Source organism: Anarrhichthys ocellatus, unplaced genomic scaffold (assembly GCF_004355925.1).
Source record: "Anarrhichthys ocellatus isolate YVR2014 unplaced genomic scaffold, GSC_Weel_1.0 scaffold11, whole genome shotgun sequence".
Classification (NCBI taxonomy): Eukaryota; Metazoa; Chordata; class Actinopteri; order Perciformes; family Anarhichadidae; genus Anarrhichthys; species Anarrhichthys ocellatus.
In genome coordinates this window covers 5,800,939-5,828,152 of record NW_022280041.1, presented here as the reverse complement: position 1 = coordinate 5,828,152, position 27,214 = coordinate 5,800,939, and the positions used below count along the sequence as shown (strand labels likewise).

Genomic DNA, 27,214 nt, shown 5'->3' with positions numbered 1-27,214 from the left:
GGATGTGGCCTTTTATAGGTATGGATATAAACTTCTGTGTACTACGTACTTACACATTTGAAGGGCCACTTCTATTTTGCGACCTGGTTCCCTTTCTGAAATAACATGTACACTCTACCGGCCACTTTATTAGGTACACCTCAGAACTGCCTTAATTCTTTCGTAGCAGAGATTCAACAAGGTGTTGGAAACATTCCTCACAGATTTTGGTCTGTATTGACATGATGGCATCATGCAGCTGCTGCAGATTTGTCGGCTGCACACCCATGATGTGAATCTCCCGTTCCACCACATCCCAAAGGTGCTCTATTGGATTGAGCTGTGGTGACATTGGAGTACAGTGAACTCATTGTCACGTTTGAGATGATTTGAGCTTTGTGACACGGTGCATTATCCTTCTGGAAGTAGGCATCAGAAGATGGGTACACGATGCTCAATTGGTACTAAGGGGCCCAAAGTGTGCCAAGAAAATATCCCCCAGACCATTACACCACCAGCACCAGCCTGAGCTGTTGATACAAGGCCGGATGGATCCACGCTTTCATGTTGTTTACGCCAAATTCTGACCCTACCATCTGAATGTCGCAGCTGAAATCGAGACTCATCAGCCTGTCTGGCACCAACAACCATGCCACGTCCAATCCCCTTTCTTCTCCTTTCTGATGCTCGGTTTGAACTTCAGTAAGTCGTCTCCACCAAGTCTAGATGCCTAAATGCTTGCTGCCATGTGATTGGCTGATTAGCTATTTGTGCAATTGAACAGGTGTGCCTAATAAAGTGGTCGGTATGAAAGGTGGTATTTGTGGCACCACCTGCTCCAGTAGCAGCAGCAGGTGGTGCAAACCAGCCCAGGTGGCAGCAGCACTGGTCATGCCCCCTTTTTTTTTTTTTTTTTTTTCCACGTGACCTGCTGGGGGCGAGTTTGCGGCCCACACACACACACACACACACACAGAGAGAGAGAGAGAGAGAGAGAGACTATTTTGAAAGTGACCCTCTCATTCAGGCAGCGACTGTGCAGCTGTCAGGAACCATGACTGAAGATGACGGATTCTGTTGTCGTGGAGGGATATGCCAGACTCCGAGATGGAAAAAAGGTGTTTAGCGTGTCAATATTTCTGCTGAAGTAGTGCAACGCACTTTCGTTAAAAAAAAACAAAAACAAAAAGTTTGTCGTGACTTTTGCTTTCCTCCACAGTGGAAAACTAGGTGGCTCGTTCTTCGCAAGCCGTCGCCTGTAGCAGGTAAAAAAAAACAAACAACCGTATTTATTTCCGGTTACTTTTGCACATTTCATCTTTGGTTTGTTACAAGTTTTGCGCAGAAGGGTAAACGCATGAATGCGCATGTTTGCTGCGCCACATTGGAGGAAGCTACACGTTTAAGTGATCAGCTGTTATCGTGCACGTGTTGTCCAGTTGCATGGACCCTCTCTGTGTTGACGAGGCCTGGTTTGTGTTCGCACAGTGTATCCACACGTCTGCTCTCTGGGCTCATATGAGGGTAAATAGATTTCAACCCTCTGCAAACGTGACGAAACTACACGAGAGAGTCGAGCTGTCGTGAAAGTTTTTGTGTTGAGAAAAGCAAGTTAAATGTGATGACAAACTCCCAAGTTTACTGAAATCTCTCAGGAAAAACAACTGTTATTGTGAAGATCTTAGTACAGATTCAAAGCAGAAGCTACAAGTTAATTATTTTTAAACAAGTCCATTTAAAGTGTAAATGTTTGCCCTGATTTTGACAGTAAAGGCCGGGTTAAACGTCCTTCACGTCATTTGAAATATGCATCAGTGTATTTATTAGTAAATTAGATTAAGTAATTCAACTTTTTCATGCTTTGTGCCTGTACTTCAATTTTTGTGTGTAACCTCACTGTTTGTGATTTGCGCACAGGTTTGTTGACATTCTGAATGTTTATTGTACTTTGTTGTTGTCGACACATTCACAGGCCTCAATTTGGCATGAAGCTTTTTTTCCCTCAGGCTTACAAACGACCACATATTTCCAAATGTATCTGAACATGATTCCTTACACTCAAAACCTTACTGACCCTCATTTGAGCTCATTCTCAACGTTGATCTGCTAAAGACTGAGCCCCCGCTGTATTTTTAGACGCACCATGAATGTGCTCTAAGTGAATTTGTACTTGTTGTTTTCTCACATTTACTGAGGAGAGTTTCAGCTTGCCTGAAGTTGAGTACGAGGTTGTCTTAAGCCAACCTTACCTCCGGCCTTTTTTGTATGTTACGCATAAGAAACGAGGCTTGAAAGTGGTGAAGTTGGCTGTGTTGCATTACTCAGAAAGGTTTCTTTGGATATCTGGCGCTGGACAGTTTAACATGCTCCACAGATTAGACTGAGGTGGAGCGCTGCTCCTCTTCAGATCTTTGATGTCACTGTTGTCACAGCTGTTTGCGCTCATGCCTCAGTTGTGTGGGTTGAGAGCTGTGTGTGTGTGTGTGTGTGTGTGTGTGTGTGTGTGTGTGTGTGTGTGTGTGTGTGTGTGTGTGTGTGTGTGTGTGTGTGAGTGAGATGCACACACACAGTCTTGTTTTGTCAGTTGACACTGGTTGTTTGAAGGTGCCAAAAGACTACAGGACACTACAACCGCTACTGTGTGTCAGAATATGTCGTATTAGTATTTGACGATGTAAATAATTATGGATTTTATGGATGGTGTTTCCAGGTATTTTCCGGAAACTGTTACATCTGAAATAATACAAACATATAATGCTAACTGCAGATTAAGTTCAGCCCCTTTCTTACACACGAGAGGTCTTATTTTGGTGTTTGTTGTGTCTCATACTTGCCCTCTGTCTCCTCCAGACTGCCTCGTGCTGCTGGTTTTTAAAGACAAGTCCGACAAAGCGCAGGGCAACAAGGAGAGGGCCAGCGTCACGTTGGAGGAGATCTGCGGCGTGGAAGCGGGACAGTGGTATGAAGGTGTGGCTTTTACTCTGGCCATCCTTTGCCTGAACCAGGCTGCTCTACTGGGCTTCGACAGCAAGGAGGCCCTGCAGGCGTGGGACGCCCGCCTACGGTACAGCCTCGGCGAAGGTGGGGGAGATCGGCCTGTGCTTTGGTTTCAGTGTTTAGTCCTTTTTCACTTCTGGTGAAAGGTGATTCATTTGGGTTTTTATAGAAATATACAACATTTGACCGCACTATACTGGAATCAAAGCAATTCTCAGCAAGCCGATTAGTTCATCCATCATGCTGGCAGGTTTCAGAGAAATTTACCCAGACATTTACTGCAGAACAAGAAAAGTACTCCGCAGCAAAGAAAAGAGCAGTTTTCATCATAAGTTAGTATATTTGCCTCATCAATGGTTCATCAATAGAAAGAGCCCAAGATCAACAAACAAACTGTTCTCAGCTGTAGCATTTTGGTAAAGCTGCACTTTCCTGACTGACATTTAAGCAAGGCAACAGCACGGTGCAAATTCATATTCTAAAGTAATGCCTAGCTGTCGCGACGACAGAAAGATGCATCGGCAAGCAATTATTAATCTGTGTTTATGCTTCTTTTGACTTTGCAAGGCGCAATTGGTTGCCGACGTATTTGGGGTGTTTTTATTGAGGTTATGGATGATTTTCTAAATTGCTGTTGGCCTTTTGAGAATTCTCTGATGGAAACAAAATGTAAAAAAAAAAAACACATTCTCATCTGTAGTTCAAATATCATAAGCTGTACTGTGAGATAAACACTTTTAATGAAGATGCAGGCTGGACAGAGTCCCACCACTAGGAGTAGTTGTGTTTTTCTACTTCTTTATAATTTAATGGATGAACTAAGATTTAAACTACAGGTAAACATTAACGCATAAAAGGTCACAGACCATCCCCGAATAACACTGACTATGTAGTCTTCTTGTCACATGCTTCATCTTCCCTTCCTGAAACGACTCAGTTTGCATCCTGATGAGTGCTAATGGTAATGCTCGTTTAGTAGATCACATTATGCAAACCTTTTATTGTCGTGGATGGACAAGTTGATCAAGAAGTAATTTAAAGGATGTCACTGATGCTGCAAGCCTCAGGCTTGTGTGGATCTATTGTATAAGTGATAAACAAATGGGCGCTAATTATAGCATTGGACTGTTCGGTGGCTGGAGTCCAGCTGAATTTGAAAGCAGTCACTAATGACAGTGTTATGGGACCTGACTGTGGCAGAGGACGAGGTGCTAAAGACGAATTGCATCGCAGTTGTTCCTTCCAGTCTGAAGCGCGCGCATGCAATAGAATATATGCTGGCTTTTACGGATGCACCTGTGTCCGTGTGTTCTGAGAGAGCCGGATAAAAGTGTGTGTTGTCCTTGAATGTGTGTGTGTGTGTGGAGTGAGTCCAGGCCTGCAGAAACAAATGTCACCTGCCAGGCCGTGTACTGAGGGGCCACAGCGCGCAGATCTTTTTGTGGTTTTGTGTGACACCGCATGAATCTCTCTTATTAACCTGTGTGGCGACGTGGCGCAGCTTGCTGACATTTCCTCATCATCGCCTCCATCAATGTCAACTGGCGAAGTTTCTTCTGCGCAGTAAAAGCCTCAGCTCCGCGTATGCGTTGGCTGAAGTCCCGTAAAGTCACAGGCAGACACACAAATGCAACGCTCATCGTTCTCATTTTACATCCAGTTTTTTTCATTAGTTTCTTATTAGCCACAGTACACAGACTCTGTCACACAGATGTTGATGATTGGCTGCATTGGGCTTTCGATCTGAGAGCAGTGTGTTTTCAGAGCTCAGCTCGCTGATCTCATTCTCCGTTTGCAGCTGTTTCTCCTTTTACTGTGAAATAAAGTCCGTGCTGAAGTCATCGTTTTCTAAGGACACTGTTTCTATCCCCTGTGAAGCCGAAATTCAACTATTTTCAACCTGCTGCCATTTTGAGAAATACACTTGGGCATATATTAGTATGCATGCATGGATATGTACATATGTGTCAAATTTATCAAAGCTCAAAGCTTCTCTTGCGATTTGTATGCTACAATGACCTTTGCTTTTGCATGGTTTGAACTGTACTGTTCATACCTGCACAGCTCATTACACCTCATTGAAGTTTTGAGATATCATTTTTTATTGTTTGACTAGTTCCTCTGTTTCCTTAGTTCATAGATTCAGTGTTGGAGTCTTACCAGGGACCAAGTTGGAGAGTGGACCTGCAACTCTTCATCTGTGCAACAACTTATTGGTTCTCGCCAGGGACGTCCCTCCTGTTATTATTGGCCACTGGAACCTTCCAGACCTGCGCAGATATGGGCCTGTACCCAATGGATTTGTGTTCGAGGGAGGATCAAGATGCGGTTATTGTAAGTTTTTGCTCTTAATGTTGTTGCTTTTATGCTACATTTGGATGTGTAAAAGGGTAAATTGGCCATTTAGCTATTATGTTGCTCCGTAAACTGGTATTTTTTTGGCAGATGGTTCTACAAGAAATCAAGATTATTGGCTCATGGGGCTAAAAGAGCACATTTGTGTTTGGGAGGCATGAGGGGAACTGAAGGAACTATAAACAGTTTTAATGATTGACAAAATGGGAGGCTTAGAAAACAGAACATCAACAGCAAAATGGACAGGAAAACGAATAAAATGCAAGGTTAAAATATCAAAATAAGGGAAAAAGAGCACAAAAAAATACGTCAGACCATCACGGTCTTCATCATGTCATGACAATAATGTCTAGAGTAACATTGGGTCACATCATCAGAGGCTAATGGCTCTAATGTATCCGAGCCCTGTCTTTCTCAGACAGACTTTATGAGATGAGTTCACTTCTCAGCTTGCTTGCTAAATAGTTTTCATGCACTCTTAATCTGGGCACATTGTGAAGGTGTTTCACCTGACTTGGGTCATTGGGAAACTGAGGCGTGGTCTCTGCTGTCGGCCAATCATAGCTGGTAGTTTGTTGGTTATTGTGACATTAGATATACTTCAAAGTCACACCCATTTGTAATCCAGTTTGCATAATTCCCCGCTACAAACAATTGTGTGCCAATTGATATTTTATTGCTCCACAATATCTTCAGCTTGCCAACATGTGGTTAACGACCACATGTGAGTGTAATGTTGATGCTCAATGCCAGAAAGTGGGCTGTTAATGGTAATTTGATTTACTTGGATGAGTAATAACAAGCATATGATGTAAATAGCAGTAAAAGATGTGTCACTTGTTCTCATTAGTGTTTTGACCTCTCTGACTCTGTGGATTGTGCGTTAGAAAAACAGCTGCTTCATGACAAGAAACTTGCGGGAGGAAATGATTCCGTATTAGTCTGTGCAGAATCACTCCTGCTGTGCCTAAAATTCGACATTGTGCATCACACCAGAGAAGCTGTTTTTGAGAATCAGGAGCCAGCCCCCCCCCCAAGCTCAGTTATGAAGCCATTAAAGCCGAGATGAGTGTATGTCAACACCTGGAGGGGACAGAGAGACACGAGGGGGACGCCAGAGACATCAGAGCATTACAGAAACACGATGACCCCGCCGGAAACGTGACACTTCAGTATGCGATGTTTGATTTATTTAGCTCCATTAAATCTTCAGCAGTGGTTAACAGGAAGACGGTCAGAAGAAACATACACAGAAAGACAGTTAAAAAACAAAGAAAAAAGGTAATGTGTGTAAACGTGAAGGTGTGTTTCAGTGTTAAAGGAGTGCGCATTCCTGTGACATGTAATCTCTCAGCACAGTTTATCCACAGCAGAGGGAGGGAGGAGCGGCGTAACGACGTTGAACCTCTCGCTTGTGGTTGAAGCTGTATTTATCCGACCTTTTGTCCTGTTGAGTTTATCCTCAACGGTTCTACTTTTTCAGTAGGAAATGCGAGCCAAGTAGCCAAAGTGTGCTGTAAAACACGTATCACTTGATGTGAGGGCTCAAATGAGTAGTAGAGACTAATTAAAACAAACAGCCTGCTGTAAGGACAATCAAAGAGGTAGGTCATTATCACCCAGCTCTTAAGTTTAGCTTCATGGTGATTTTTAACATTTAAAATAGTTTTTTTTAAGACGCATGAAATTGTTGCGTAGAAGATAAATCTGTTTTTATTTTGCGGGGAACAACTAGACAGTTAAATGTGTACATATATATATGAAGTTAATTTAAAGAACTCTGTTACTCTGTAATGACTCTGTGTTTTATCACTTTTTAGAGAAGAGACAGACCAGAAGGGTCCACTTCTGTTGTTTTTGTTACTGTACAGAATCTTTGTCGTAAACTAAATGAGTCCTGCCACCTGTCCTTTTTGTTATGTTGTTTTTTGTGTTCTAGCTTTTGGCACCTGCTGTTCAGTCACCTGCTATCAAAAGCATGACACGAGTAGATGTGGTTCCTCAAAAAAGAAACGATGTCATATTAAATCCAACCGAAGTAGTTTCTGTGCCAGACGAGAGTACGATGAAATTAATTACTTAAACTTAAATTAGATCCCTATCATCCACATCAGCAGGCAATGCATCTTCAATTTTGACTGGTGCAGACTTTACTGCTGACCTTTGACCCTGCTCACTGCAAGGGGAGTGTTGGGAATGTGATTGAGGGCTGGCTTGAGATGGGTGGTCTCGGGGACAGGGCGACACAACGACCCTTTTAATGGCGACACCTTGTAATGAACAGCCAGGTGTAATGTCAGAGGGAGGTCGAGAGACCTCTCGGTCGCACGGCCTTTAACCTTTGCGTTCCTATATCACCTTTGATGACATTCTAAATTGATCTGAAAGACAAACTGGGAGCATTGAAGAGGAAATACAAAAAAAAAAAAGAACAGCCATCTCAAATGGGACCAAGCAAATCTCGTGACATCGTTCTTATACTTAACTTAATAACGTGATACTAATACAGTCTGCTTTCTACAGGGGCCGGTGTTTTCTTGCTCGCATCTGCTGAGAGCGAGCAGATCAGCTTTCTATTCGACTGCATCGTCAGAGGCATCTCCCCCACCAGAAGCCCGTTTGGACTGCGGCCAGTTTTGCCAGGTCAGTACCAGATGTGTTTATTAAAGCTGCTTACCTGGAAAGGACTGGAAAAACCAACCTTTGTGCTACAGAGAGACAGAAAGATCAGTTGTAAGGACCATCATTTAAAGAAAGAAGGTGGATCTCTATGTGATGCTTATTTGGATCAATAATATCCTCGCTGTTGCCAAGGAGTATGAGAAAAAAAACCCAACTTAAGTCAACAATTTTAAGTTGTAGCAAACCGTGCATGGCTCCCCTTTTGTGCCTCCAGGGATTATCATAGCTGTTAGGTGTGCTGCCTTCCTAGAATCCAACCATTTTTGGCAGAATGACTCAGAGGATTCCTCCGTGGATGGATGTGACTAAACTTTGACTGACAGCTGGTTTTATGTAATTGGGTAATCTTTTGAAGCGATTTATAATTTTAGTCAAACGCCCTAACCCCTGACTTAAGTGTACTGTGGTGAACGTAAAGCTTAGGGTCACCTTAAACATCAGTAAGAGGATAGCTACTGTACTAACTGGTAATGGAAAGCAAATTGAATTGCAGTCTATGTATAGTTGAGGGTGTAGTGCTACCGGTGGGCATGCTGGAGAATGGGCCGAGTTCCAAATAGCTATTCGTTTTTTTTTTTATACTCATTACAGCAGTTTGCAAGGTTTTAATTTGACAAATATGTCAAGCACGAAGGGACATCACACATCTCCATTTGGGAATATTTGAAAACTAAAGTATAATAAGTTTTGGAAAGAGGTATTTGGGTGGAATATTTTAATACTTCCTGTGTAACAGTGAGGTTTGTCTGTATAATGAGCCCTGAGCTCCAGCATGTCCACTCTCAGCTCCTCTTCTCTCCTGTTCCTCTGCCACCCATCGTGAAAACCTGACAGTATCTGCTTTGCTGAAAAAAGTTTGTTTTTGTAAGATAACATTAGAATTGTTTATTTAATTTCAGTGCCGAAAGGGGAAAAGAAAATGAATCCCCAATCATTTTGATAGTCGATTATTGATAAGTAATTTCTCGAGCAAAAATGGCAAACTTTAGGGACTACTTGATGATCATAATGGAGCATTTAGGAGCTTTAGAGACAGATATTAACCTCGGCAGCTGGTGGAGACCAAAATGGAGCTAAAAGGAGAGTGATCGCTGGACTTCACCCGATGGCCAAATGAATGATTATCATCATATCTGCTGGATGTGTACATAAGCCGCTGCTGTAATGTAACGCTGACACATTAGCCATACATTTCTTTAGACAACGGTATGTTAATATTGTATGTACAGCTTGTCTCTATCCACCATATATTAAATAGAAATGGTCTCTGACACAAAGATTCATACACACTTTCATCCCTCCATCTTATCTTTGTGATTGCTCCTATTCCTGTTATTTTAATAACAACATTTGAATGCTCGGTCTAATATTATGAAAGCCGTTGAACATTATCTCCCCTGCTGTCTACTTCCAACACCTTCGATTTTCCACACTAGCAGTTTTAAAAGAAAATCTCTCACCCAGTGAACGACTTAACAGGACTGGGCAGCTGTGGGCGCTCGTGGATATTCTGGTTTTCACACATCCCGCCTCCCAATCACAGGTTGAGCTCATACTCCTATTATTGTGGTGCGTAGTAGAATAAATAGCAGGGACGATGTCTGAGGGGAGAGCGACGGGTCAAAGTCACAGTTCACACAAGCGGAGCAGCCAAAGCCTCCTAATCACTCCGGGCATGTATGTAACCTCATCCACAGGATTCCACTGCTGCCTCCCCCCCCCTTCATTTCATACTCAGTCGCCCACCGCTCCTCTCTCCCCTCGTCGCTCTGTAGCCCTTAATTGTGTCTCTCGTTCTCCCTTGTGGTTCACCTCTGTCCTTGTCTTTGTCTCTGTCCTACACTGCTCGTTCTCCGCCTCAGTTTTCATTAATCGCTGTTATGTTCCCAGGCTCACTCATCAGTTTGTCACTCTTGCGTGCTGTACTGTTTCCACCTCTCTCTGCCTTTCACTCGCCTGCTCTCTGTTTCGTCTCCATTATGCCCACGGGGAACACTATATGCTCGCATTACGACGGTTCAATCGAGGAAAAATTGCAAGTAATCAAGGTTCCCAGTGGATGACATTATCGGAAATGAAGATTATAATGGCTGCTTCAAGATGAAGTGGAAAATGTATGCGGTTTAGATTGTGTCAAGTCACAAATCTGTGATGTTGTGAATCTTAGCTGAGATGAGGTAGCCGCAAGAAATACAGCGTGTGATAGGCTGCGACACCTGTCAGTCAGAGAGATATGACCCCACTTCTTTCTGATCTGTGTGATGTTGAATCTCTAATATATGCTGTGGTGGAGGCAGTAAAATATGATTTTTCTATTTGGATGCAGGCATGACAACCGATGGGAAATATGTCGGTTTGGATCGTTTACGATGCTGCTGGTACACATTGAACACTTAAATTTACATCCGTACATTCCGTCCCTGAAACCACCAAGACACTAAAACTGTAGTCATTAAAAAACATTCTTTAATCTTTGTCATATTCAGATGAAAGTATGTCTTCATCTTGAGAAAAACATTTAGTTATGAGAGAACCATTATTTTAATGAGAACGTTCTGGCTAGGTTGTACACGTTTGAAGTGTGACCCTGGCTTTCTCTGTTTACAATTCCTACAAATGTGTCTTTGGATTGTTAAGCTGCATTGTTGCAGAGTTTATTCAGCAGGAAATCTGTGTCCTGATGTTTGTGTGACGTGCTTCTGGCTACACAATAGCAGGACAAAGAGCTTTAGTGTCTTAGTTAGAGAAGTTCAAAAGGAAGGAGAATAAATTCATAATCAACATATCACAGTAATTCATAAATTGTTTAAGTTGAATGTTAATTCAATTTATTTTTTTAAATTCCAAATTTGCCTCAGAGGGCTTTACAATCTGTACACATGCGACATCCTCTGTCCCGGGACCCTCACATCAGAACTCCCCAAAAAAAAAACTTTAACGGGGAGAAAAGAGGAAGAGACCTGTGGGAGAGCAACAGAGGAGGGATCCCTCTCCCAGGATGGACAGAAGTGTGATAGATGTCATGTGTACAGAATGAACAACATAGCAGAGTTACAACACATTCAATGCATATGACAGGACCACGGCAGGAGACCAGACCAGGGTCCAGGTATCACCAGGATCCACGGAAACCTGCGAGGCGAGAAAGCACAGTTAGTTCAGACATCGGAAATCCTGGCTCTAAATTTTTCCGTTTGGACCTTAAACCAACAAATTCTGACTGTAATATGACTTTAGTAGGGGGGCAAATACATTTCTTAAAAAGTGAATTATGATGTGCATCTTTGTGAACAGCAGTAGGATATGCAGTTGTTTTGTATATTTTTCCCACAGGATTTGAAAAGGAAAGATCAGCATGTAACTATATGAGACAAGGGACCCCAGTGGCTCACTAAAGTCATCTTAAAGCAGCTGTATACTACATTCCTCATGTAGGAAGTGAGCTTAACCATACACACAGTTCTGGTCCATTTACCACATTACCGCTGTAGGCTTGGGGGGAAAAAAATCGATCCAGCGTTAAGAGTTGACCTTCCAAGGTCCATAAGATCCTTGAACGGCACCGACGATCTTTAGCCGCACAGCGCCTGCCAACGGAGCCACGTGGCGACGCTATTAATAAACCCTGTAGTGTTACACAAAGTGTTCCCCTGTGTGATCCTTTTCTGTGCTTGTGCAAAGTTTGATAGTACACAACACTCCTGCCCAAGTGCTTGTTAATTACACATTCGTGGCTGGCGTTTTATTTTCCTGACGCCGCAGCATTTCGTGAGAGAGGCTCTTGTGGTTTGAAGGGTCCCTTCTCGTTTCTCCTGGAGTTGTTGGATAAGTTTTCACAGCTGTGCCTGTGTCACCGCACTGCAGAGTCCTCAGCTGCGTCACATTTGATCCCATGTCTCGGTGACTTCCTGTGTCGTCATTAGTTTGTTTGATGAATACATTCTAAGTCTGTGTGCGTGTGTCTATATATCTATATAATTAAGTAGAGCCATTGTGGGTTATTCTTGGCGTGCTCTCTCTAACAGACCCCAGTGCCAGTCAGACGAATTCGGAGGAGAGGTTGAACCACGAGGCCCAGGAGCTGGAGAAACGACTGAGCATGCTCTCTCACAGGAGCAGCACAGGTACAGCTGGTCACTGTTATGCTGTGCGGAGATTCAAAGTGGAAAACCGGTGAAACTGCCGTGAAAAGTTTGGCGATTTTACAAATCTCGCTGCTCTGAATGTGTGTCTTTCGTTATACAATCATCCCAAAGCACCCATAATCATTGTTTAACTGCAGTGATCCCTCTCACCCACCAGAGAGAATAAAAGATACATTGGCTTTTAATGATGCTGCAGTTAGATTTAAATTAAGTTTAAATCCCAGGTGATTTATTGTTCCTATTATGTGGTGAATACCGGGGAGAAAAACAAGGCATAATGGTATTATGCTGCTTTAAAAATGCTTTGTTGCTGTAAGAAAAGTTTTAGTTAAAGCTATTGATTATATTAATTGAAATTGCATTAATGTTGTCTTTCTTGGCAGTCTCGTCCTCATTCTGCCCGTCTGCTGGGGGAGACGACCGCAGCATATCTGGCTCCTCAGACACGTCCGACACCAGCCAATCGGACTGCAGTATTGGCAGCCGAATGGCCGTTTGGACTGAGCCGGCCTCCAACCCATCCGACGGCATCGGCAATGTGGGAGCTAAAGCGGCTTTACAGAGCATCGAGAAGCTTTCCGTCAACCAGGGAGGTGGAAACCGGCTTGTTGCCAAACCCCCCCGGCAGCTCCAGGAGATCGGCCGTCAGAGCTCGTCTGACAGCGGCATCGCCACCGGCAGCCATTCCTCTTACTCTGGAAGTTTCTCCTCCTATACAGGCAGCCTGGATATCACCACCGGGGAGGACTTTGGGTCAGTGTTCAGCTTGCCTCCCCACTTGGCTCAAGACCTGAGCCCTTGTATTTGCGCCACTGTCCCTGGACATGAATACCAAGTACCAACATCACTTAGGTATCTCTATGACAGCCCCAAAAGTCTGTTACAGGAGGGAAGTGGGGATGGTAAATACAATGAACCCTCCGCCTCAACAAAGGACAGTCCTGCCTCTTTAGGCCTCACAGACTCTGCACAGGAGGATAAAAGCAGCGCCGCGACCTCCGACGGGCACTCAGAAACTACTGAAAGACCGTCAATGAGTGAACACTTACAAATCCCCTCAGAGGAGAGAAAGAAAGCTCTCTGCAGCTCTCTCACATCTGTCTCCAAAACCCTTTTGACTATCTGCTTAGTTTGTGGTGGATTTAAGGTAAGTAGAAAAATATCTTTCTGGCAGTTTGTTGTTTTATCCTTTTGCAAGAAACACACTTGGGTTAAGCTCAGATATAAGTGTCATCGGCCATCTGTTTACCTAAACATTTGCATCCCCCTGTGTTCACCTGAAGATGCTGTGTTGCGACTTCTTGTCATGCAGTAGCAGCTCGTGTGAGCTGGCCTTATCATCACTGTATCATCTGCTCTGTAGCTCGCTGTCAATATGACCTTTGCGGTATGCAGGCGGACGGTGAAGCCGCTCTGCGTTTGGTGTCAAAACAGTCACATTGTCCATCTGTCTCACAAGTTGTCATTGTATGCAGGATATTCAAACCTCGTGACCGACTTGCAGTTTTTCTCTTTTTACACCTCTACCTCCGAATTATTGCTTCACTTAATGCTGTCGAGCTAAAGCGAGAATTACAAACTGAATGTCATACAAATTTGTTCATGACATTCATACTGATGATGACAAACAAAAAAAAAAATAATCTTTTCGGAAAAACGTCCCGATATGATCAATGAGGTTCAGCTGTCTGTTAGGAAGTGATAGTGTTTTGATGGTTTGGCGATCATAGAGTTGGTGGTGGTTTCTTCTTCAGACTTTGATTCATCTGTGCTTCAGGCCTGCAGCTAAAGATTATTTTCATTATCGATCAATAGGGTAATCATAATCGCCCTAAAATGACAGAAATTACTTAAAAAGTACTCATGGTTTCCTCTTCTTATCGGTGATGATTTTCCGTAGAAACCTACAGTATGTTGTCAAATATCTTCTTGCAATCTTGAGTTTGAACTTCAGTAAAATTTGTCATTTGAACACCCAGGTGCAAACTCACTAAAAGCACTCTTGCTCTGGTGTGTCCATGTCAGTTGTATGTCATGTTTATCGAATATTCTAAACGAATAGCTCCACCTACTGGTAGTGCATTTAGTTAAGAAAGCCAAATTGCATTTGATTACCTGAACAAAATGTTCTCTCTTTGTTTCCTTTCAGTCAAGTCCCCAGCGAACTACATTAAATAAGAGAGTTATTGAGCAGTGTGGGAGGTTATTTATCACACTCAGCCTGAGCAACACAATCCAGCCCTGTAGTGTTCATTGGCTCACAGTTAAAGGGCCAGTTCAGAAGAAAACAAGAAGCCCATCTAGCCAAAGCCTGATGCATCTCATGGGATCCTTTTAACATGCCTCTTAATTAAACAGGCGTAGAGCTTGTTGTTGCTTACTCTTCTATTTAAACCACTTTGCCTTAAAATAATTTATTTTGTATTAATTTTCTCTTTCATCTCACAGGGCACCCCGTGCATCCCTGCAAGTGGCTCGGCGATACCTGCCATACCAGGTAAGTGTGATCAGTTGAAATATTGTGTGCACGCTGCATGCATTGGATCTTGCATGCATGAACAGAGTTGATGCATGTTAGAGGGAAAAAAAAAACGTTCGTAATATGCTGGAGCAGCCAGAGCTTGCTGTTTGATTTGGGACAGAAATCAAAGTGTGTTGAAGGTTTCTCTTTGCCTCCAGAACATCACATTTTCAATCCAGCAGATGAAAGTGTTGACAAATCATCACGCAGACCCTGCACCGCCAGTAAATACTATATTGCAGTGAGGAACGTTCTGGAGAAACCCTGTGCCTCGCCTGGGTCTGGAAACAGCCACAGCTTAGAGAAGCCAACAGTGAGGAGAAGGGAGGGTTCACCGCTGCCAAAGAAAGGAAGAGAGAAATTAGCTAATCTCCTAGCTGATCTGCTAGGCTTTCCAAATGCAGACAGGCAGCTTGAGGCAAAGACTAACAGACTGAACCTTTATGAGTCAATGAGCCCTAGTTTTGGAAATGAGCTCAAATCTGCACCAACTGGCACCCGTGTACCATTTCAAGACTCAGAGCAAGACAAAAGAGCTGCCATTTATGAAAACTGTTTAAAGTGTCGAGGGGAGCACTGCCACCCTCCTCCACCTGCCGGAATGAACCGCAACAGGAACGTTTCCCCTTCGCGAACCTTTCCGACCGGGCTGCACCTAAAGAAAAGCCGAGAACATGAAGCGGCCGTTCACGAGGAACCGCTCGATCGAGCTCCCGGTGATGGATCTCGGAGTGTGGTCGCGCAGTGTCGGTACGAAGAGATGAATGGTCCAACAGTGACCGGTGAAGGTAAGAGGCCTCTTCTCCAGTTTCCTCTTCCAACTCTCAACAAAGCTTCCACGATTCCTTTGGTGTCCTTTTTCCTCTGCAGACCTTTGAAGTGGATCTTCTCTTTGTTTCCGTTCTGTTCTTGTCGTCATCAATAATAAAATAAAGAGACTTCTTCTCCTTCTGGCTTCTTTTGTTTAATCAACTGCTTCTTTTTCTCTCTGCACTCTGTGACGTTTCCTTTTGTTGTGTTGCATGTACAACCGAGTTTGCGGGCTTTGAAAAGTAGATGAGACTGATGATGTTATTGCATGAATTATGAAATCATAAATTATGTATCGTCTCTACGAGCGACTGCAGCCTCCAACATAATCATATAGTTGAATTTACACCACCAGGGATGCTATTTCCCCATGTGTAATGGTTGTTATTGTGAGATGATGAATCGATCCACTGTTATTTGTTCCCACCACTGGCTCTGGAGGAATTCATGCATTTAAACCAAAGGGCACCGTGTCACAAAATGGATTAAAACAATGTGGGATAATGACTATGCCTTGGCTAGTGGCACAAGACGTTGCAGTTTAATTTGTAATATTTGAAACGCCCTATGTTTTTCTCTCCCACCAGACAAAAGGCTTAAAAGTAAAGAGGAAAGACGCAGAGCTGATTATGAGATCATGGAGAGTCGGGCGCCGGAGAGAAACTCAGAGGTAGGCCCTTTTTAAAACCCTAATCTGCTTTATGCCACAACTGCTGACACATTCTGACTGCAACTCATTGTGCTCTGAGCTCAGCTAAACATTTTGGGGCAAACGTCTGATATCAAGGGAAATACCAAGGGAATAATAGGCTTAAGAACTATCTGAACTTGAACATGAATGAATGTGTAGTTTTGAACTCCTTGTCCAGTTAGCTATCCCACATGTGGATAGGAACAAGCAGTTTGAGAAAGTCTCCATCGATGAGCTGAAAGCAGACCATTAACTGTACTTAACGTGTGCAGTCTCATGCATACTCTTTGCTTTGGACTTACAGGTGGGTTTGTGATGACACGCGTTGTTTTGAGAGGCGTTCGTTCAGCCAGAAGAAGACAAGTCAAGCAGCGATAGAGTAGGGTTGGATGATAAGACCTCAGAAGTACACTCGGTTGTCTAGAGAGGTGTTGACGGTCATATCGGAGGCTGTTGGGGTTATAACTCTCATTAAAGTAGGATTTATTGCACAGCTTTGCATTAGACTAGTGAATCTACATGATCGACATCAATCTCCTCATCTAACATGTGGGTAGAAATTAAATGAGTGTATTTCGCAAAATATTGACCTTATTGTGAGGAATACAGATAATATAATAATGCCAGCGTTGCATCACAAGCCTAGATGCTGTTGAATGTGAACAGATTAATTTAACAGCTGGACAGTCCTGATAAGAAATGTGAATATTCAAAGACAAGACGAGAAGTTGTCAATTAAAGTAACAATGTACAGTAATCAGCCCATTTCATCCCCTTTATGTACATTCTCGGTGTGAAGATGGCCCCATCAGGGAATCCCCCTTTGTGTGAAAAGTGTCCTCTCAATGACGATGAAAGCAATAAGGCTGCACTCCGCCACCAATTTTCACACCACAGTAGCTGTGCTTACAGTGTCTGTCTAGATTTAAAAGGCGCGGTCATCCATCCACAACGATGCACCATCGCAGACAGTCTTTCAACATGGACGTCTTAGCCTTGAGCTCTCAGTAAACCCTGAATTTGGCCCTCTCTCCTGACGTGTCCACCGAGCTTGTTGACGACAAAGTCATCGCCACACTTCTTATGTAATAATACGTTTATAAATATAGTCGCTTACTGCAAATGCAAAATCAACAGTGCGCGCTGTCTGTGTGTCCAGCAGGCAGAAGAAAAAAGCAAGTATGAGCTGATGGGCAGCTGTGGTCAGCAGAGGTTCCTTCAAGAGACTCAAGGTGAGTGAGACAGACATCGAGTAATAAAACATAATCGGGTTGTTTTTCTCAACCAGGCCAGTTAAATTATGCACATTGCTGGTTGTGGCAATGGACAGTCTGAACGTTCCCCAGGCTTCTTGCGATAACCAGGAGTCGCTTACAAAAAGTGAATTAAATTCATGACTCATGCACTTCAATGAACAAAGCTATAAGCACGTCACCCGTTTCTTGGTGCGCATGAATAAATAAATAAATAAATAAAATGAGGCTCATTCAGTGTCTGAAATGGTGGACTGGCACGAGGCATCGCATCCCCAAGGGTGACGTTAGGAACAGACACGTTCTCCACTCGCATGATGTTTACTCGACTCTATTCAGGGTAATGGACTGTGACAGACAGGAAGTTGTTTTCACAAAGCACATACTGTACAAAGCACATACTGTACAAAGCACATACTGTACAAAGCACATACTGTACAAAGCACATACTGTACAAAGCACATACTATACAAAGCACATACTGTACAGTGCTGCATACAGACTCATACCATGCTGAGCCAGATGCACGAACTCTTCATAAATTCAAACTTAGCCAAGTATTATGGAAGTGGACATCCACACATCACTAAATTAAAGCAGATTTCCCGTACAAACTATACTTTACATAGAGATGTAGTAGTTTCTAAATACTTACACCCAGTAAATGCCATGTGTCGCTGTTGCGGAGTTAACTAACAAACTAACTCGCCAACATAAAGAAAGGAAAACGGACTATTAGGTCAGGGGCTCGAGTGACAAACTGAAGCAGACAAAACCGGGGAATCAGTTTAAATTGTGTTTTAATTTAGGTGATATCAGATGAATCTCATATGAGCCCATGAAATTTGAGTCGCTATTAATATAATTTGGAATAAAGTACCCAATTCAGCAACCTCTCTTTTCCATTTGTGTAGTCGAGGGCTCACTTCAGCGCGAACATTCATTTGCCCATCTGCATTTTATGTAACGCCATTAACTCGAGTTACATAAGAACCAATTGTGTCGAGAGAAAACACACAAGATGTCCAAACAAACGGAGAGCGTGGTGATGTGTGACAGGGATACCTGCCCTGGTGGTGAGCTGTGAGATGGACAGCTGTCAGGGGACCTTAAGCGTCCCACACTGAGAAACATGCCCTCAGTCTAAAGCACACCTGCTCTAGGAAGTCCCAGCAGCTGTCACAATGTGGCACCAAACCCATCAGTCATGTTCATGTACCTACAAACACACGGCTCGGCTCCCATGTCGTCTTTCCCCGTCCACCTGCCTCAGCGAGTAGCTAATGGACGGGGACGTGCAGGAGGCGGCCGAGTCCAGTGGCTCAGGTTTACTTGAGGATGCAGATTTCCATGTGATGTTGTAGTAGTTCGGTAACGGTGCAGTTAGCAGCTACTACTGCTGATGTTACGTTGATGTATTTGAGACATCGATTCAGGTTATTCTTTTCTTCAAGCTTTAAGAATTTTGGTTGGACATGTCCCTCTGGCATTACTATTCGTGAGGCCACTGTACAAAAAAAAAAGCTATTTTTGCTGGATCGTTGTATGTCTCTTTGACATAGTTTATGACCAAGATTTTATTGGACAATTTTCCACAAAACTGTACGAGATCAGTTTTGAGGTTTGTCCGATTTTTCAATGAATCCCTTGTAAGGTTATAGTGTTTGGCTTTTGTTCAGACCTTTTTAGGGAGGTGTTGGTTCAACGTCATGGTAATGTTTTCCCCTTCCCATTTCTATATATCTATCTATCTATCTATCTATCTATATCATAGGCTAAGTAACAAACACCAGTATGTATGCGATTTGATGAGTAAAGTTTCTGGACTTGAATGCGAGACATATATCTCTGCGTTTGTATTTTGAGCAAAGTCATTACTCCTTTGGGTTTTCACCTCTACCTCAATGTCTGTCCGCTAGAATAACATGTAAAAGGTGGGAAACCAGCTTGAACAGGCCGCTTACCCTGAAGACACAGCTGTCATTAAACCTGTCATGTTTCCCCTCAAAAGCGGTTGACTTTGTGAATTCTGGTCACTAAGCTCAGCCAGGTCGTCCCTCCGGAGCAAAGTACATTATGGAAAAAGTCCCTCAGCCTCATAGCTGCGGGCAAAACCCACTGTTGCGACGGCAGCCATTATAAAACACGAGGCTTCTGCGAGGGCTGCTTGGGGTCCGATCAATCGGGGATCGGACCTCTTAGACGTTGCCGAAGGCTGCACCCACCGAGACTCCGCTGGCGTCTGATGGCCTCTCACTGATAGTACGAGTGTCCCCTGGGGTTGAGTTGCTGCCTGTTGCCGTTCAGAGGGAGTCAAAGTAGGTGTCCCCAAATGTCACATATTACCCAGCCTCTGAGCACAATCTATAGAGCTGTATTACACGATTGTGTTAAAGTGTAATTACAACACAGCTGTAGTAATGCAGATACATATGAATCCATGACACTGAAACTGTTTTTTGCAGCATCTCATACTTGCCGGTGCATGTATATTAACTGGTAGAGGGTGTATAATAACTATAATCTCCTAGAGATAGCCTCATTAGTAAGTGCTCCCAGCTGAACTGTTTTGTCGTTGTACTCCTGCTGCTGTTGGGATTATCCTACACACACACAAAGCAACTGTAATTAAACCATCAGCTTTTTGTGATCTAGATATTGTCTTTGTCCTTCAAACATCAGCAGACTTGCAGTAACTTAATGTTTATTTTGCTGCACTATACATGGTGTCTGTTTTGTTATGATGTGACTGCGTTCAAGAGAAGAAAACCGATTAATCGATGATGCAAAGTGTTCCACACTGGCCCTATAATTTGTTTTTGACAGTGCAGTCGGCAGAACAAAAGGTGTTTCTTGTCAAAGCTAACAAGAAATCCTGCCTCAACCCATTTCAGCTGAATAGCTTTTACCATTTAATCAGTTGCATAGATTCTTGAAGCGTTTGCCATTTTACTTGTAGCGCTGCTCGTGTTCAGGTTGCCGTTAAAAACGCTTATTTTTTTAGTACATTTGTCTTAAGACCAATTGTTTAAATGCATAAAGCTTTTTAACACTGGTTTACTCATTTCAAATAGAAAATCTGCCAGGGATTTGTACCTCTGTTGGTGGTGCGAATATTGGAAAAATGTATCTGTTTATATGGATTGTGTTATTTGTGGTGTTTTTGTGAAAATATGTTTAAAGTAAGGGAATTTTTTTTCATGTGAGATTAGGCTGCACGTTTTGTTTTGTGGCTCCTACTGTTTGGTTTGCATTTAAAAAAAAAAAACATGTAAAAACAAAGCTTTGTGTCAGTAAAAACTAAGTTTTCACATATTTATGGAATTGGATATGTAGCACTGATGGTGGATTTAAAAGAGCAATAAGTTATGGTTTCACAGCCTCATAATATAAAATGACCCTAATGCATCTCATAAGTTATCCCTAGGGCCTAACCAATTATGCATTATTAGCCTCTGGGGGGAAAAAGCGATTCGGTGGGTTACAATGTGTGCCAGTGTAGCTGCTGATCCCAGATCTGCTGCTGTGCCTTACTGTTCAAAAGACTATAGTGACTTTAATGCGGATGTCTATATTTAAATGAGTCTAATTAACATTAGGCTGTTGATAAGGACTGTTTCCTCAAGACTTCCCAACCATGGAGGGGGAAAATCTTCTAGCATTTGATGAAGGTCACAATAACAAAGCCAGATCATTATCCTTTAATTAAGGTTATAATAAAACGAAAAAGTAACAAAACTCCTCCTCAGCTCAATTAACACTCTTGTATTGACAGGGGCAGCGTTCGTTTCCCCCGCAGAGGCACCGCTCCCCGAAAGGACTCGCAGTGAAGGTGTGACGTATGTGAATATTCCTGTTAGTCCCACATCCAAGAAGCAGCTCAACTACATGGAGCTGGAGCTACAGGAGCCAGGTCCTGGTCCCCGAGGGACTGCCGCACATCTCCCGCTTCAGAGTAAGGCATGCATAACCTTTTGATAAGTAAAAGTGCTGGTATACAAACAGCAGCCATGTTGAACAGTCAGGGGAGGCCAACTCCACCTGTGGAGAAAAATCGACTGTTACTGTCGGGCAACAAGACCGATCAGATAACTATGTGTCACTGCTTCTTGTATTAAGAGGTTTAGATTTCTCAAAGTTAGATATTAAGTATTGTCTGTCGGAAATATTGTTTTAGTATCAGTACGAGAACCTAGGTGTTGTAGGCGCACGTATAGAACATGTTCAGCCCTAGAGGGTAGTTATTGTATTTATCCGCTTTTTGCTGATATTGCGTCACATTCTATATACTTCAGCACATACACAACTCCTTTGCTATTATTCGACATATATTAAATCATGCTTTTAATGCACTGTTCCACTGTATATTAATCTGTGCACTCACGAGCACTGCCCAAATGGACATCGTCGTCATTGTAATCTGGACAATTATGAATGCCCTTTAACGCATATTCAGATACCCTTCAGAAAATCATGACATATTCACGAGAATATCTAATGAGGGTATTTCATGCAAATGTTTGAATTTAAAAGAAACTCCACATTCTGAATTGATTAAACCTTATGTTCACACAGCATACAAGGCGTTATTTGTGCTCATGTTTCTGATCCGTGCAGCTTTATTAAAAGGAAATATTTAAAAAGATGTTCAAATCCTGCAGACTGATATGAAAGAGCCAACTTAAAACAAAACCAGGATATCAAAGCCAAGAGGATGAATAGTCGCACTCGATACACGATTAGTCTTTAATTCTATTTCACGTCGTCAGAGTTACAGGAATCGCTCCCCAAACGATTCATTGGATTTCCTTTCATCTCACTAAAAGACAGCTGAGTCCTTGTCATCAGAGCTGTGATTGACAGACAAGTCGGCTATCGGCATCATTGCCCTCAGGAATACAAGGACCGCTCGGGCTCCGTCACGAGAGAGAGGTTAATATCTAGTGTCATCAATACAGTTTATGTCCCGGCATGCGGCCTCAATCTGTCACCCGGGAGACGGGGCGTCCCATCTCGCCACTGAAAGGGGGGGGTCACAGGGCATTCAGATCACAGCTGTGAATTCACCGGCTCAAATGGGATCCTCCTCCAGGGGACTATTGATGTTGTTAGAGCTGGTTGTGAGTTGCTCAATCTTATGTAAAACACATCGCTCTAGCAGGAGACCGCACATGACGGTGATATTCATGCAAATGCGCGGCGATTTCTGATTTTTAAAATTACCATAATTATGCGTGAAAATCAAATAAGCAAGATGTCGGGGGCTAATCGCAAGTGACGTGAATATGGAGGACTGTGCATGAGGGGAATGTTAAAGGCTTCAGCTGAATCGTTGCCATTTTCTTCTGCTTTGTGTGGGCGACACTCAAGTCACATACCAGAAGCAATCATGTTGGCAGCAAGGGGCAGAGATCCACTTAGCTCTGAACTCTCTGTTGTCGTGTTTGTTTGGATGTTTTCAGCAGTTCTCGGAATTGGATTTTTTTTTTTTTAAGCTGATTCAGCAATGCTTTTTTCTGCATCCTACAAGAAGAATGGGCTTTACATAAAGGGTTAGAATTTGCTGCAACTGATTATGTTTTGCTCCAATACCCTAAGATGTTCTGTTTCCTTATTCTGTCTTTGAATGTTTTAATTATGTTAAAAAAAAGCAAATCTAATTTAAAGGCTTTCAAAGTCTACTGTTTGTTATGATGCATCTGCCTAATGTTACACACCCTTTGGTTGTACTTGTGGGACTCGGAGACTCAGTTTGTATCTGCAGATCTGGGAGTCCCAGCAAAAGCAGCTAGCTTTCTCGCAGCAGGCCAAATGACAAAATATTAACTCCAGTGTTGAATATCAAAATATTAGACCTTTTTTAACTTGAAGTAACTCATAGAATGTCTGTTTTTGTGTCTCGACAGGAAAGAGCTCCACCAAGTACGCGCAGATCGACATCACCGCTACAGAGACGGCCCACAAAGTCGGCACGCTGCACGCCCTGGGACGACAGGAGGGCCTGCACACTCTGGAGCTGAGGAGAAAGGGGATGCCACATTGATTTCTTCATCACTGAACTGTTCTTCTCAGCAGCTTGGTTTTTTTTTTGCCCAGGAACCGTCTCTCTAAGAAGGTTCTCAGTTGAGACCGTTCTAAAAGATCCTCTGCTGCAGGTTGCACCAACTGGTCTTTACTGAGCCTGGTCCTAACTGCCAAGTCTGTCTTTATTAAGACCAGCCTTTAGAATGGACTGGACTGGACGGGACTATTTGCGGCAATGCTATTCTAGAGGATTGGAGAAAAGGAAATCTCATGGACATTGAGATGCAACAGTTAATAGAGCTGTAACAGTTAAACATCTTAGTCATTCTGTATTGAAACTAAACGATCAGGCATAAATCACACCACTGTATCTTATTGTCCACACACAAGTATAAGCCAACTCAAATATATCAAACTCCGAAGGCCCGACTGTCTTCATCGGTTGTAGAAAACCAGGATGTCATCAAACAGCAGAACAGAGTGTCAACAGTTCTCAGTAATATATTCTAATACTGTGCGTATATCATTTAGTTTAGGCTACATAGCCTATTGTTTGTGTTTGAAATTGCTTCATTGAACGACTCTCTGTGCGTCAGAGTGGCCACACACACTCCATCTTCGCCAGTCACCTCACCCAGCACATCTTCACCACCTTCCTCAAATATAGCAGTAAGTTTCACCATATTTAAAGGAATAATTAATGAGCTCCTGACTAGGTGTAAGATTTACACCCGGTCTTAGCAAGGAGGAGGCTTAAGCCTAGACTAGACTAACCATTAGATCAAGCTTAGAAAACCAAGTTATGACCAAATTGGCTTAAGACCAGAAGTAACCACTGTTGGTACAACCGGCCCACGATGGAGGAATTTGTTCTCTCTTCTCGTCATGGAAGTTACTTCGCCCAGTCTACACATATAGTCTCTACACAACCCTTTACCAGTTCTCTTAGATTCAGACTTGCCTCTGTAATCACAACACAACTTGAAGATGGAGCAACGTTTCAATCTGGGTCTTCTTAGCGGACTCAGGCATCTCATTAAATGGCATTATTTCAGAGCCTCAGGCTAACTTGGAGGAAGATGTGCGAGTTGTGAGCTGAGTCATCGGCCCCAATAACTCCCCACAGCTCTTCCGGGCAATCCCCAATAACACGCAGTATGCTGTTTTTTTTTCCTTGTTTGGGAGAACGAGATGAAGCAGAGATCGTGTTTATTCTCTCAAGGAGTTCATAGTCATTTTCTCAGTGACATTAGTAATTCCACATGTAGTTGCACAAAATACACTTTTTTTTGTATATTTAGGAAAATATTTCATCCAGTCTTCAGAATGAAAATGTCAGACTGTTAAAACAATGTAAGTAAATACAGGATAGTCAATGCTGCATAATACTTCCACCTGATGCATTGTGACGTTTTGCGCGGGTGTAAAGAGTGGATTGTGGTTTATGACGAACATAATCTCTATATTAATAATGCAAAGCAGAGAGGATGTCGATGGTGAATGGATCTTCTTAATCTCACTGTAACAAATCTATCCCAGATTTCACTGCCTGGCACTCACGGCCATCATTTTTTCAAAATTATGTGTTTTTGAAGTTTTTTTTACTCACTGATGTGGTTACATGCTTTTTATCATCAGTCCTAAGTGTGTGTGTGTGTGTGTGCACATAATAACTTTTAGTTTCAATAAAAATGCTGGAGTGTTTTGAACAGCTACTTTAGTCAATGTATTGTTTTAGTCTCATACTCTACTAGCGTTATGCTTTATTTTAATATCTGTAAATACATTTTCTTTCCATTTAGATGATCTGGATTGTTATAAAATATACATGTAAAGACTTTATGGATGTACAGAAATTATGTATGGGAAGAGTTCAAGTAATGCCATTTTTCTTGTAAATTATTTATAACTACTGCTTTGATGTGAATGTTCAGTTTTTCTAGAGCTACACTAGATCATATATGGGACTTTTCCCCCATATACACTTGTTAACATTATATGAAGCATTTTTTGATTATTTTCATTCAGCACTACTAGCATTTGAATGAGTATGAAGGTACTTGGCGCTGACCACATTTTAGCAACATTTTGAACCTTGGAATAATTATTGATTTTTGTATTGTTAGTAAATTATTATGAAATTGAAGGTGATTTACTTAGAAAAGCTAACACAAATTGATTACATTTGCTGTTAAATTATGCATTATAAAACTTAAGTGAAAAATAATAAATGTATTGAATTTGCTAATAATTCAAGTCATCAGTTTTATTTATATTCATACAGCCCAGTATCACAAATCACCTCCCAGTCTGTCTTTACATGATTGAATTATTCTTTGGACTTTTAGAAAGAACCATTAAATAAATGTAAACTGCATTTCAATTTGACTTGTTTTCCTTTTAGTTACGTGCCCGTCTGCTGTTAAACAACCTTTGGTGGCCACGTTAAACATCTAAAGGGATTGGAGAGTATAACATATAAATAAGTCATATTATAGTACGTCGAAAAAAGTCATAGTATATCAAAAAGAGTCATAGAAAAGTCATGGTCTAGCATGTCGAAAAAGGTAATTACATTAGTCATTTTGCAGATGCTTTTATCCAAAGCGACTTACAATTCAGATTCTATCACACCGCAATTTGGACACAAGGACACATCGACATGCGAAAAAAGTCATAAAAAAAGTCAGTATAGCATGTCGACCCTCAATTTCATGAGAGATCATCTCAGCTGTAACATCATTTGCTGCCTGAAATAGAAAAACAAATACAAACTCAGTCACCAAAACTTTGAGAAGCCCTTGTTAACAGCATATGTGCCAAGGTTGCAGTGGTTGCGTGGACGGTGTTGATAAGGGACCGGTGCTGGCAAGCAGAGACTCACTTTGTATCTTCAGTCAAAGCGTCTTTGTGGGCAAGGATCTTGAAGTGTGAAAGCTTTGGAAGAGAAACACACTGCACATTATTTTCACTGACAGTGTGCTAGGATCAGGCTGTAACAGGTCCAAATTAAAAGCTTTCACACAGAGGTGCTATTAATAGGGATTGTTCCTGTTCCAAATTTTTTTACAAGATGGCGATGTATGGTCTGCCAGCTCTCGGAGCAACACGACTCGCATTGACTTGTCACACGGTCACTCGCACTACAGAAAGCCACGACACTGACCTGGAACGAAAACCATACAGGTCAGCAAAACGTGTCTTAGAAACTCATTAAATATATCCAGGGAGAGCAGAAGAATAAAGCATAGTTGGCAGTCTCTGCGGTTCAATATTGATCTAAATAAATTAATGTTAATGCCATCAAGAAACCGGTGGCAGTAGTTAAATGAACTATGCAAATCCACAGACAGTCTGTGTGTAACTGCTGTGCCTGTTTTGATGTAAGAAAGGGCAGTTTAGCTCATGTGGGTGGAGATCTATTCTCTCCCACTGTGCCCATCAACACCACAGGTCTAATTCAGGACCACCGTCTGTCTACCAGAACTTGACTTGACTTGAGTCAGACTTAATTATACTTAAGACTTTATCTGGTAAAAACCCAGAACATGTGGACGGCCACATGCATTAAGTCTATTGAGACTAAATGTGAGACTGGCTTTGATGTCACTTGAAACTTGACTTAAGACACAAGTCTGCAGATTTGATTTAAGACTCACTCTCAAGTATTGAGACTTGTTTGGCATCTTGCTTTGAATGGAAATTTGCTTTGGCAAAACTTGGACTAAATGTCCCTACTGACTTGCCATCTTGCCAT

At 42.3% G+C, this 27,214-nt stretch overlaps 1 protein-coding gene across 6 annotated transcripts; it reads left to right on the top strand.

The window, feature by feature from the left end:
* The first annotated feature begins 912 nt into the window (after nucleotides 1-912).
* On the top strand, nucleotides 913-25,836 carry LOC116385670 (protein Dok-7). 6 transcript variants are annotated; one of them, XM_031851331.1, is made up of 13 exons: nucleotides 913-1,097; nucleotides 1,199-1,244; nucleotides 2,830-3,060; nucleotides 5,110-5,310; nucleotides 7,855-7,974; nucleotides 12,039-12,137; nucleotides 12,542-13,305; nucleotides 14,607-14,655; nucleotides 14,862-15,467; nucleotides 16,077-16,159; nucleotides 17,340-17,412; nucleotides 21,209-21,388; nucleotides 23,340-25,836. In XM_031851331.1, the coding sequence occupies exons 1-13, from the start codon at nucleotides 1,044-1,046 to the stop codon at nucleotides 23,474-23,476; spliced, it is 2,643 nt and encodes an 880-aa protein (XP_031707191.1). In that variant the 5' UTR covers nucleotides 913-1,043; the 3' UTR covers nucleotides 23,477-25,836. The 6 variants fall into 6 exon arrangements, with proteins under 6 accessions (XP_031707191.1, XP_031707190.1, XP_031707189.1 ...); XM_031851330.1 differs by having other exon boundaries at nucleotides 14,859-15,467; XM_031851329.1 differs by having other exon boundaries at nucleotides 14,838-15,467; nucleotides 17,343-17,412.
* The last annotated feature ends 1,378 nt before the right edge of the window (nucleotides 25,837-27,214 follow it).

Excerpts from the sequence above, each read along its gene's own strand:
- LOC116385670 (XM_031851328.1), top strand. The coding sequence starts at position 1,044 with ATGACGGATTCTGTTGTCGTGGAGGGATATGCCAGACTCCGAGATGGA. Across the intron at positions 1,245-2,829 it reads CAAGCCGTCGCCTGTAGCAG|ACTGCCTCGTGCTGCTGGTT; the intron begins GTAAAAAAAAAC and ends TGTCTCCTCCAG. Across the intron at positions 17,413-21,208 it reads GTTCCTTCAAGAGACTCAAG|GGGCAGCGTTCGTTTCCCCC; the intron begins GTGAGTGAGACA and ends TTGTATTGACAG.